The sequence below is a fragment of the Trichechus manatus genome, unplaced genomic scaffold (assembly GCF_000243295.1).
Source record: "Trichechus manatus latirostris isolate Lorelei unplaced genomic scaffold, TriManLat1.0 scaffold00027, whole genome shotgun sequence".
Taxonomy (NCBI): Eukaryota; Metazoa; Chordata; class Mammalia; order Sirenia; family Trichechidae; genus Trichechus; species Trichechus manatus.
In genome coordinates, this window is record NW_004443963.1 from 4801392 (window position 1) to 4813712 (window position 12321).

General features: G+C 42.7%; 1 protein-coding gene across 1 annotated transcript in view; it reads left to right on the forward strand.

The window, feature by feature from the left end:
- STAB2 (stabilin 2) overlaps nt 1-12321 on the forward strand; it is a 212782-nt gene that overhangs the window by 39870 nt on the left and 160591 nt on the right. Inside the window, exon 5 of the mRNA XM_012554793.1 lies at nt 7679-7774. Coding sequence (XP_012410247.1) covers nt 7679-7774 — 96 coding nt within the window. The remainder of the gene's footprint in view (nt 1-7678; nt 7775-12321) is intronic.

Genomic DNA, 12321 nt, shown 5'->3' on the forward strand with positions numbered 1-12321 from the left:
ACACCATGTGTGTCAGAATAGAACTGTGTTCCACACGGTTTTCAATAGCTGATTTTTCAGAAGTACATCACCAGGACTTTCTTCCAAGTTATCTCTGGATACACTTGAACCTCCAACTTTTCAGTTATAATCATAAGAGTCCTTAAATGTGGTAAAGGGAGGCACAAGAGTCAGTGTCAGAGTCATATGATGTAAGAAAGACTCGACCAGCCATTGCTGGCTATGAAGATGGAAGAGACCATGAGCCAAGGAATGTTCGCAGCGTCTAGACGCTAGAAAAGGCAAGGAAAAGAATTTTCCAGAGCCTTGAACGCAACTCTGCCAGCATCTTGATTTTAGCCTAGCGGGACCCATTTTGGACTTCTGACCTCTAGAAATGTAATACACTGATGTTGTTCAAAGACACTAAGTTTGTGGCAATTCGTTACAGCAGCAATAGGAAATTAATACACGTGGTCCTTGGTGGAGAGTTAATTCCCTGGCACTTCCAGCCTCCAGTAAGTCCAGGCAGAGCAGCCTCCCTAGGGTTCACAGAAAACCCTCAGGCATAGAGCTGTGGATGCTTGTAATTGGAAGTCAGCTGGAATGCACACAAGACTGGAAGAAAGTGGGCTAGGCACAGTCAGTGGCTGTCACATCCACAGTCTCCCAAAAAGAATAGATCCGGTGGCCTTTCTCCAACATCACTTTGGTTCTGGCTTTTATGGAAAAATCAAATTAGGTCAACACTACTTTGACTCATATATTTTTTGCAATGAAACTGACACGCACACACACACACCTCAACCTCGTAAGTTCGAGCACTCTTTAATAAGTTTGATCTGAAATAGCAGCGGCATTGCCTCATTCTAATCTGAGTTTCTTGGAGGCAGATGCTGTTATACCTCTTTATCTCCAGAACCTTCGATGGTGCTGCCTGCATCGTAGATACTCACCACACTTCTGTTGGCTGGATGAATAAGTAAACGAGTGAGTGAATGAGTGAATGAATAACCTAAATCTCTAGCAATGTAGTCTTGATCCAAAAGCATTGTTTTGAGAGGCAGCTTGTGAAAGTGATTAGTACACGGGCTTTAGACTCAGACTGAGTTTCAACCCCAGGGCTGCTAATTGCAGGAACCTAGATAAATTACCTAAAAACAGTCTCTGTGTCTTCATCTATAAAAATAGAAATAATATTGCTTCATTTTGGGTTGTTATGAGGATTTAATGAGATAATGAGTGCTCAGTAAATGTTAGCTATTATTATTATTGTTGTTTTTGTTGTTGTTATCCCTTAGTGTCCCCCAAGGAGCCCTGGAGGTAAAAAGATTAAGCGCTCAGCTACTAACCGAAAGGTTGGCAGTTTGAACCACCCAGCCGCTCCGCAGGAGAAAGGCCTGGTGCTCTGCTCCAGTGAAGATCACAGCCTAGTAAACATTATGGGGCAGTTCTGCTCTGTCACTTGGGTTACTATGAGTCAAAAATTGACTTGACAGCACCTAACAACAACAGTGTCCCCCAGTCTGAAGTGAAGAAAAACCTTCCCATCAATCCATGAATAATTATTTCAAAAGGGTTTTCGCAAAAAAAAGTTTAAAACCAATATTGGTATTCTGTATATTTTTAAGATTTTACATTATATTAAAAGGTAGTAAAATATAGTCAATCAACTGTTTGGAAATAAAGCATCTGTTTCTAAACAGGCCCTCCCCTACCATAATACTAGAATTTAAAACACATATTTTAAATAAATACTGAAATGGGAGGGAGGAAAGTAAGCGTCCAGGATTGCTTACTTCCCAAGAACGCTGGGGTAAAATTTAGAAGGAAAATGAGCCATGTCACGGCCAAGAGACTGGAATTGGTTAGTGATGTGAGCAAACGTGGAAATTCCAAACGTTTCCACATAGAGTAGCCTGCCTCCACACTTGTGTGTACCGTGGAGAAAGGACAAAAAAAAAAAAAAAACAGAAAACCCATTGCCATCCAGTTGATTCTGACTCATAGCAACTCTATAGAGAAAGGACAAGTCAAAGGGAAAAGATGGTTTAGAAATCTAAATTTTCAAGTAAAAAAAAAAAATTGAAAACCAAAACTGAGACCAGGAGGAAAAAACTCCAAGCTCTAGATCCCAACAGAACTTTCTATGATGATAGAAATATTCTATTTTCTCTTCTGTCCAACATGGCAGCCACTAGCCACATATGGCAATTGAGCACTTGAAGTGTGACTAGTTCAACTGAGAAACTGAATTTTAAATTTTATTCTTTTATTACTTTATTAAAATTTAAATGGCCATACATGGCTAGTGGCTACCATATTGGACAACGTAGCTCTAGAACATAGTGATTAAGACAACCGCTTTCAAAATCAGATTGGCCTGAGTTTGAAACCAGCTTCAGTTGCTACATGACCTGGGGCAAGCTATTTAACCATTCAAAGCCTTCCTCACCTATAAAACAGGAATAATACTTGCCTCACGGGTTGACAACAAAAAGCTCTTAGGAGCATGTTGCAAGCATCCAGTGGAAGTGAGTATTAAGTAAGGGAGGACAAAAGCAAACCAACAGTAAGCAAGTCACCTTTGAATGAATGTATGAACAAATGGCACAGCCATGAGTTTAGAGATGATTTAGAGCTGCAGCAGCCCAGGGTTGTCATCTCTCCTGCCCCATGCACTAGCTGGCTTAGTGCCTTGCTCCCAGGAGAATATCCACGGTTAGGGCAGAATGCAAAGCCCATGGCCCCTTCTTAACATGACTCCCCATCAATCACTCCCACAACCACGTATTGTTAATACCAATAGCTAGCAACTGCTGAGCTCTTACTGTGTGTGGGCCAGGCAGTGTGCAAAGAGTCATTACAAGCTTGATCTCTTTGGATACTCATATCTCTTTGAGCTGGGCTCCCCGTTTTGTGAATGAAGAAACAGAGACTACCCAAGGTCAAGCAGCTATTCCAGGGGCAGAGGCAGGATTTGACCCCAGGTCTGTCAGAGCCTGTGTCCCCAAGCACTGCACCATTCTGCCCCTGGTGGGCATCTACCATTTTAGACCCTTGATAGGTGATAGGGATCCCAAGATAGGTGAGATTAGGTCCTCATTCTCAAGGAGCTGGATATGTGGGCAACAGTTATGATCTGTGTGCACACAGGAGGAGCCCTGGTGAAGCAGTGGTTAAATGCTCAGGTGCTAACCGAGGTTGGTGGTTCAAACCAACCAGCTGCTCCATGGGAGAAAGATGGCAGCAGTCTGCTTCGTAAAGATTACAGCCTTGGAAATCCTATGGGCAGGGGCATAGCGAGGGTAACTAGTGCCCAGGGGCAACCTCTAAGTTGCACTCCTCCCCAGTTTCAAGAGGAATAAACATTGATAGTGGCATCGGCAGAAACACCTTCCCCTCTCTTGAACAGCTGCCTCAGTCAGGCACCTTTCACATTTGTGGCACCTCCGAATGTCATTCTGTGCCTTGTCTGGCACCCTTTGGACTTGCGCCAGGGGGCAAGTGCCCCCCTCTGCTCCCCTCCCTGCCTATGGAGTAGTTCTACTTTGTCCTATAGCGTTGCTGTGAGTCGGAATCAACTCAACAGCAACAGGTTTGGTCTCGTTTTTTCCTTCCATTACACCCAGGACAGGCATCATCATTTTATCCCTTAGAGTCTGTCTTCCCCGTTACCCTGAGAGTGCCTTGAGTTTAAATATTGCAAAGTACTCATATTTCCATACCCAGTGCCTGGTACTAGGTAAAAGCTGGATAAATATTTTTGAATTGAATTGAGTCTTCTACCTTGAGCCCCTCCTCACCCCAGTTATCTCTATAATCAGCTTGACTTCTCTTTGGAACTTGCCTGTTCTAAAAAGCTACAACCATAGATGGACATAGAAATAAAGTAGAAATAAAAATAGACATAAGAATAGAAATGATGGTGTCTTAGTTTCCTAGTGTTGCTATAACAGAAATACCACAAGTGGGTGCCTTTAAAGAACAGAAGTTAAGTGTCTCACAGTTCTGGAGGCTAAAAGTTCCAATCAGGGTCTCAGCTGTGTTGACTCCTCCTTGGTGGCAGCCCCCGGCATTTCTTGGTTCCTTAGCTTGTAGAGAATCTTCACATGGCATCATGTTCTCCCATGTGTGTGCTTCTGTGTCTAATCTGCCCTTTTTATAACTCAGAAGTGATTATGTTTTGGACACACTCTACACTGGTATGGGCTCATTAACGTAACAAAGAAACCTTATTTCCAAACAGGATCACATCCACAGGTATAGAGTTCAGGATTCCAACACATATTTTGGGTAGGTGCAGTTCGATCCATAACTAGTTGCCTTCAAGTCAACTCCACCTCATGACGACCCAATAAGTGTCAGAGTAGAATTGTGCTCCATAGGGTTTTCAATAGCTAGAATTTTCAGAAGTAGATCACCAGGCTTTTCTTCTGAGGCACCTCTGGGTGAATTTGAACCGTCAACCTTTTGTTTAGCAAACAGGTGCTTCAAATCAGTTTTTGACGGGATGGTGACATTTGCAAATTCAACTTAATTCTTCAATTATTTGAGTGAGTACTTGAAGTAGTTATCTCTCATTTTTCATATGTAATATGGGGGTAATAATGCTGCCTACCTCACAGGGTTCTGTGACGATTAAATGAAATAATGTATGTAAGGCCCTTGGCAACATGCCTGATAGTAAGTACAGTAAAGGGAAGTGCACGGCCAGGGCCAGGGTGAGATAAGTGAGGCCCTCACCTCAGGTGCAAAATGTAAGGAGGTGTCAAAAACCAAGAAATCAAAATAAATAAAATGGTAGTGCAATGACTCATTAACAAGATAAAAAATAAATCGATAAAGGCAGGATTCAACTCTGCACTTACAGTACCCTGCCTCACTCTTCTCACCACAATCCTGGCCCTGTTGGATGCTGTCTTTATTTGAAAGGTAGTATTGTCATGATTGTTGTTTTAAAGCACTGTAAAAGATGTTCTAGAGAAATACAGGCAGAGGGAAAACCTTCCAAGGGGTTCCAATCTAACAGCAATACCAGTTGCCTTCAAGTCGACTCCAGTTCATTGCGACCCCAATATGCATCAGAGTAAAACTGTGCTCAGTAGGGTTTTCCTTGGCTGATTTTTTGGAAGTAGATCGCCAGGTCTTTCTTGAACTTAAACCTCCAATCTTTTAGTTATCAGTTGTTTTAACCATTTGCACCACCCAGGGACTCCAAAAGGGAACACAGGGGATAGCAAAACCACAGAGGTGGGAAAAGGGCAAGAGATATGTCCTACTTCCATCTGGCATGGCCAGCCCCGCCCCACCTCTCCTGGACAACTTCCATTGGTCCATCATGGCCTAGAATTTATCAAACTGCATTGTGATTGGCTGTTTTCTTCTACTGTTAAACTGTAAGCTCCTTGAGGGTAGGAGCTTTGTCCTGTTTCTACTGGGTCATTAATGGCTAGCCCTGAACATGTTCAGTAAGTGTTTTGATGGGAGAAAGGCGAAGTAATGAGTTGTCTCATATGCTTAGAACCTTAAGATGTGTAAAATGAAGTGGTAGAAGGTGAAACTGAACAATTAAAAAGGTTGGAGTCAGATTTACCAAATGAGGAGTTTAGATTTCATTTGCTTAGCAATAGGGAGTCACTAAGATATTTTGGGGAAGGTCACCCTGATGCCAGATGCTAGCCAAATGAAAAGGATGGAATGGATAGGTGAGAGATGGGAGACAGGGAGATCAGGTAAAATGTTGCAGCAATAGTCCAGGCAAAACCTGATAAGAACCTAATCAAAAACAGTACCCCATACCCTGTTGCCATCAATTCCGACTTATAGTGACCCTATAGGACAGAGCAGAACTGCACCATAGGGTTTCCAAGACTGTTAATCTTTACAGAAGCAGACTGCCACATCTTTCTCCTGCAGAGCAGCTGACCTTTCTGTTAGCCACCAAGCACTTAATCACTGCACCACCAGGGCTCCTGAGGGATAAGAGATATAATAGACCAAGAATGTAAAGGACTTGATAGCTTAGAAGATGTTTAGAATACTTTAAACTTTATTAATCCTTGCTCTTCTGGTGTTTGGTTAAGTTTTTAAGCAGCTGTGTCTTATTAATTATGTTTCACTTGAGCTAATATTAAATTGACTTACATGCATTAAATACACTTGTGGGGAGGCAGAATAATGGACCCCCAAAGATGTCCACATGCCGGGAACCTGTTAATATGTTCAGTTACATGGCAAAGAGGAATTAAGGTTGAAGACAGAACTAAGGTTGATTAAAATTGATTTAAGATAGGAAGATTATCAGGGATTATCCATGTGAGCCCAGTGTAATGACAGGGGTCCTTGTAAGTGGAAGAGGGAGGCTGAAGAGAAAGAACCAATGAGATGGCAGCGTGAGAGGGACTCAGCCTGACATTGCTGGCTTTGAAGATGGCGGAAAGACTCATGAACCAAGGAATGTGGGTGGCTTTAGAAGCTGGAAAAGGCAAGGAAACAGATTCTCCCCTAGAGGCTCCAGAAGGCCTAGGGGAGCCTGCCAACACCTTGATTTTAGCCCGATGAGACTCATTTTGGACTTTGATCTCCAAATACATAAGATAATAATAAACTTGTGTTGTTTTAAGCCACTACGTTTGTGCTAATTTGTTAGAGCAGCAATAGGAAACCAATACAGCATGCTGCTAGAGGGCTGGGGGTCGCATGCTGGTGGCCCATCCTGGTAGCAAATTCTGCTACAAATGAGCCACAGAGTGGGTGCTAAAGAGTTGACCATTTATTTCAAAAACCTTTCATTGTCAGCCCTGAAATCAGGGGTGGATTATCCAATAGGCAAGGTAAGCACAGCATTTACCTTGCTTACAGATCATCTGTAGTGAATGATTTCCCATTTTTCACCACATCAAAGATTCTGCTTCTAGGTATGGCAGGCATCTGTCTCTCCCAACCCCACAGCGCCTTCCTAGAGAATCAAAGGCTCTTTTCAAATTTACAGTCGCTGTCAGAGGTGGATGACCCAGCAAGCAAGGTAAGCTTGTGCTTACTTGTGCTTACTTAATAACCTGTAGTGAACAATTTCGCTACAGATGATCTGATAAGCAAGGTAAGCACTGTGCTTACTTTGTCTATTGGATAATCTGCCCCTGTCTGAAATGACCTGTCACTGGGCTGGAAAGTCATCTATCTCAAGCTCGAAAACTTGGCATCATTATTTACTCCCCTTTTGAATTTCTTTTTTATCCCTACGTTGTCCCATCATTCAGGAAATAGGATTTATTTGCACAGATTCCCTCTACCAACAGTAATCGAGTGAGCCATAGTTTTTCTCCTTTAAACACAACAGGTGCACACAGGTAAGTCATGAAGGTATTCAAAGATGAAGCAACTAATTTGAAAACAGAGGAAGGAACCCCAATACACGTGATATTCCGGGTATGCCTTATATGCATTATCTCATTTAACTCAATAGAAATTCTGTGAGGTAGGCACCATCATCCACATTTTATACATAAAAAAGCTGAGACTAATAAAAGGAAGATGAATCCAAGATCCAAACCAGGTCTGTATGACTTCAAACCTGTGGTTCTTCCCACATCATCGTGCAGATTTTCAGTAAATACTATCAGAAAACATTACCCTTCCAGAATATTCGGAAGAAGTCTATACCAGGTAATGAAAAACCCCCACTTTCTATCTGCAGCGTGCAACTGTGTGCATGGAGTGTGCAACAGTGGAATAGATGGCGATGGGACCTGTGAGTGCTACTCTGCATACACTGGCACCAACTGTAATAAGCGTAAGTGCCACTGTTTTCCTTAATGCCACCCCCAGATCAAATAGGCAAACATGTATGCATTTCAATTTTGTATTCATATACTGGGGCTCTACATGGGTGAGATATCATAGAATGCTTTGCCAAAGGAAACCAAATATGAAAAAGAGAGGGAAGAAGAAAAGAGGAGGGAAGGGAAAGGAAAGGAAGGATACAGAAGCATGGGGTGTCTGTACGGAAGAGCTGCAGGGAGGTGGTCACTGGTCCAGGCAGAAGATGCCAGGTGTCTTAGTTATCTAGTGCTTCTATAACAGAAATTCCACAAGTGGATGGCTTTAACAAAGAGAAGTTTATTTCCTCACAGTAAAGTAGGCTAAAATTTCAAATTCAGGGTGTCAGCTTCAGGGGAAAGCTTTCTCTCTCTGTTGGCCTTCTCATCAATATTTGCCTGGACTAGGAGCTTCTCCGTGCAGGGACCCCAGGTCCAAGGGACACGCTCTGCTCCTGACACTGCTTTCTTGGTGGTATGAGGTTCCCAACTCTCTGCTTGCTTCCCTTTCCTACTATCTCTTGTAAGATAAAAGGTGGTGCAGGCCACACCCCAGGGAAACTCCCTTTACATTGGATCAGGGATGTGACCTTAGTAAGGGTGTAACAATCCCACCCTAATCCTCTTTAATATAAAATTACAATCACAAAATGGAAGACAACCATACAATACTGGGAATCATGGCCAGCCAAATTGATACACACATTTTTTGGGGGGCATAATTCAATCCATGACACGAGGTTGCCGAGGAATTGCGTACTCTGTGTGCACAGCTGGAGCAGAGCATCACTGGATGGCCTCCTGTACCCACATCACTGACAGACTATGCAGCTGTAGCAAACAAACATCCAAGAAGTTCAGTACTGTACACCAGAACCGGGAAAAGGAGCCCCTTCCTCCTGCAATGGCTCTCTTTCACCCTCTACTGGCATAATTTAACATCTCTTTGTGAAGGAGAAATGCTTAAAGAGTCCAATTCATTATTGCAGAGCACACACTGCGGGTGAATTGGAACTGAGAGGTACAAACATTAAGAGATTGGTCATTCTGCCTGTGACAGTAGCCTCACTTAATTTAACCTCTAGATTTTACCTTCCTGATCTGTAAAATGAAGGGATTGTACAAGATTCAAATTCAACAAATTCAAGCTCATTTTATTGAAAGATGCAAAAAATCAGTTGCCGTCAATCAATTCCAACTCATGGCAACCCCATGTGTGTCAGAGCAGAACTGTGCTCCATAGAGTTCTCAATGATTGTTTTTCCACAAATAGATTGCCAGGCCTTTCTTCCAAGGTGCCTCTGGGTGAACTTGAACAGCCAACCTTTTAATTAGCAGCTGAGCACATTAACCTTTGCACCACCCAGGGACTCCAAATAGATTACATAATCTATTTAATAATCTATATATAATTGTGGTGATTATGTTTCTCTGACTGAACCATGACTGACACAATTTAGTATTGAGAATCTTAAGGGGGAATTCTCTGAATGGGTTCTGGATTTTCTAGAATTGGTTTTCTAATCTGATTAGATTTAAAGGCACTAAGGGCCCTGTTCCCAGAGGTAAAGGGGGCACTGGTATTCCACGGTCAGGGCTTGGAACCAGTTCGTTCCAGTTCAAACCACTGCTGAGAATTTGCATTTCCACCTCAGATATACTGAATAAGAATCTACATTTTAACAAGATCCCTAGATGATTCTTATGCATAATAAACTTTGAAAACTACTGCTCTACTAGTGGCTCTCAGAATTTGTGTCCCTAACCAGTAGCATTAAGCATCGCCTGGGAACTTGTTAGAAATGCAAATTCTCAGCAGCGGTCTGAACTGGAATGAGCTAGTTTGAAGCTCTGTCCTTGGCGTGCAGTGACAAAACAATTACTCATATTGTAACCTGCAGATAGAAGGCAGTGCTCTGGATGACCAAGTATTTTCTGTCATAAAACACTTTAGGGAAAAGGAGTATAATGAGGTCGGTTGTTCTAACTGTGCTGGAGGACTTGGAGAAAGCTAATAATGAGCTCAGGGCTTTAAGTTCCCAGTTCACGGGCTCCATAAGAAATGAAATCCTTATCTCCTATAGCTGTCGGGCCAAGATTTCTGAACACCAGACCCCAAATCTAATCCTGCAGGTGGCTGAATTACAATGCATATCAAATTTCAGACCTCTCAGGGTCTCTTCTGTTAAAGTTAGGGCATTGATTGATGTACTAGTTTCCTATTGCTGCTATAGCAAACTTAGTGGCTTAAAACAACACATATTTATTATCTTATAGTTCTGGAGATCAAAAGTAAAAAATCAGGTCCAGAAAAGCAGCACAAAACTTCCATTCAATATTGCATCAGTGTGAATTAGTCACATGACACCCAGCTGAGTGCAAACGGGGTGGAAGATGTAATCCTGGAGGGGCAACCACTTCCCAGCACCAGTTCTACATTATGTAGGAAATGGGTGGTGGGGTGGGGGGACATTCTTTATGAATTTTTGGTTCAAGTAGCCATTTTGGAGAGACATTCTCCATGGGTTTCTCATGTTTCTGCATGTCTAGAGGGCAAGGAACTAATTGCCCTTTGTTCCAAACTATCTTTTCAAGGGTACTGTAAAGCCAACAGCCTTGGAAGACAGAGATAGTGTCTTTCTCTGGAGCAAAGGGCAGGCATGCCTCTGCCTATGCCAATTATTGATGTGTTGTCTCTCAGTTCTAAGTTCACCCTTTTCCCTGCTCTGTGATAATAGAGTTGGGCTTTTTAAATGTTTCTCCTTTGCCAGCCAGCAAGACGGGAAGCCTTGTCAGTAGAGGGTGCTGGAGGGACACTGGAGAATGAAGTGGTTTTCTCTTGCTGATTCCAGGTTGCCTTGCTCTCCATTCAAGGCTTCTGAAGAACATGCTTCTTCTCTAGGGCTAGATTCCTGCGGGGCTCAGATATCTCCAGCATTTGGCCGCTACTTTCTCCAGTGCTTGACTCAGGCAGTGGAAACACAGCCAGGAGCCTAAAAAACATAGGTCTATGCCTCTCCTCAGCCCTACACACACCAAAAACCCTGCAGGACGGGCCATGTAGGGAGCTGGCCATCCAACCTTCATTCCACACAACTGGCCTGGAGCTACCCAAGTCTAAGCCATACACAGAAGTACACCATACTCCTTAGAGGGTGGCCTCTTTAACTCCTGGTTCCAGTAGTGACCAGTGGTCATCAGCTTCCTCTGACACTCAGTGAGTTCCAAGGCTTGACATTTCCCTATGGACAACCTTCCCCAGCATCCAAGAGGACATATTTTCAACAAATCCCACTATCAAGGCACCTCAGCAACTTCTCCACCATCCAGTGAGCTAAGGCATCTGACTCTCAGCTATGGACGGGGAGACTTCTACCTTTGGTACTTATCTTAGTCCTAAAAGGTAGTGAGTACTCCTTATATCCGCTAATACTTTTCTCTTTAGAATTTCTTTAACTCTCACTGGCCAATCCCCCATTATTCCAATCCTGTATTCATAATTCTTAGTTCTTTATATCAAACTTTCCCTGTTCAAATTAGTGTATGGTTTCTGTCTCCTGCTTGGGCCCTGATTAATACACTGCCCATTATAAAATAAGTCAGAGTCCCTAATGTCATGGATTGAATTGTATCCCCTAAAAACATCTGTCAACTTGGCTAGGCCATGATTCCCAGTATTGTGATTGTCCACCATTTTGTCATCTGATATGATTTTCCTATGTGTTGTAAATCCTATCTCTATGATGTTAATGAAGTGGGATTAGAGGCAGTTATGTTAATAGGGAAGGACTCAATCTACAAAATTAGGTTGAGTCTAAAGCCAGTCTCTTTTGAGATATAAAACAGAGAAATGAACAGAGAGACATGGGGACTTCATACCACCAAGCAAGCAGCACCAAGAGCAGAGCGCGTCCTTTGGATCCAGGGTTCCTGCGCAGAGAAGCTTCTAGACTACGGGAAGATTGATGACAAGGACCTTCCTCTAGATCCGACAGAGAGAGAAAGACTTCCCCTGGAGCTGAAGCCCTGAGTTTAGACTTCTAACCTCCTAGAACGTGAGAGAATAAACTTCTGTTTGTTGAAGCCATCCATTTGTGGTATTTCTTTTATAGCAGCACTGGCTAGCTAAGACACCTAAGCTCAGGGTTCCTCTCCTATAATGCAATCCACTGTGTCTTCAAGTGTCATCTGGCCCTCTTCACATTGACCTGTAGGAATTGGGACTTGGGGGAACTGGTACAAAAAATGATGATACTCTGGATACCGTATACTGCTGTGAGTAATGAACTGTCCTTCATCTCTGACCCAGGAGTTTTCTATCTTTTACCAACATCCATGAAACTGTATCGGTCTAACTTGTTAACTTTGCAAATAGGATAAAACCTCAGATCCTTCACCATTCTTGACAGCCACCTCTGTAACATCTATATTGTTAAATATTATGTGGTTATTAGGGATTAAGATAGCCCCTATAAGACTTGCATAATATATTGTTAAATTAAAAATCAAGTTGCTAAACACT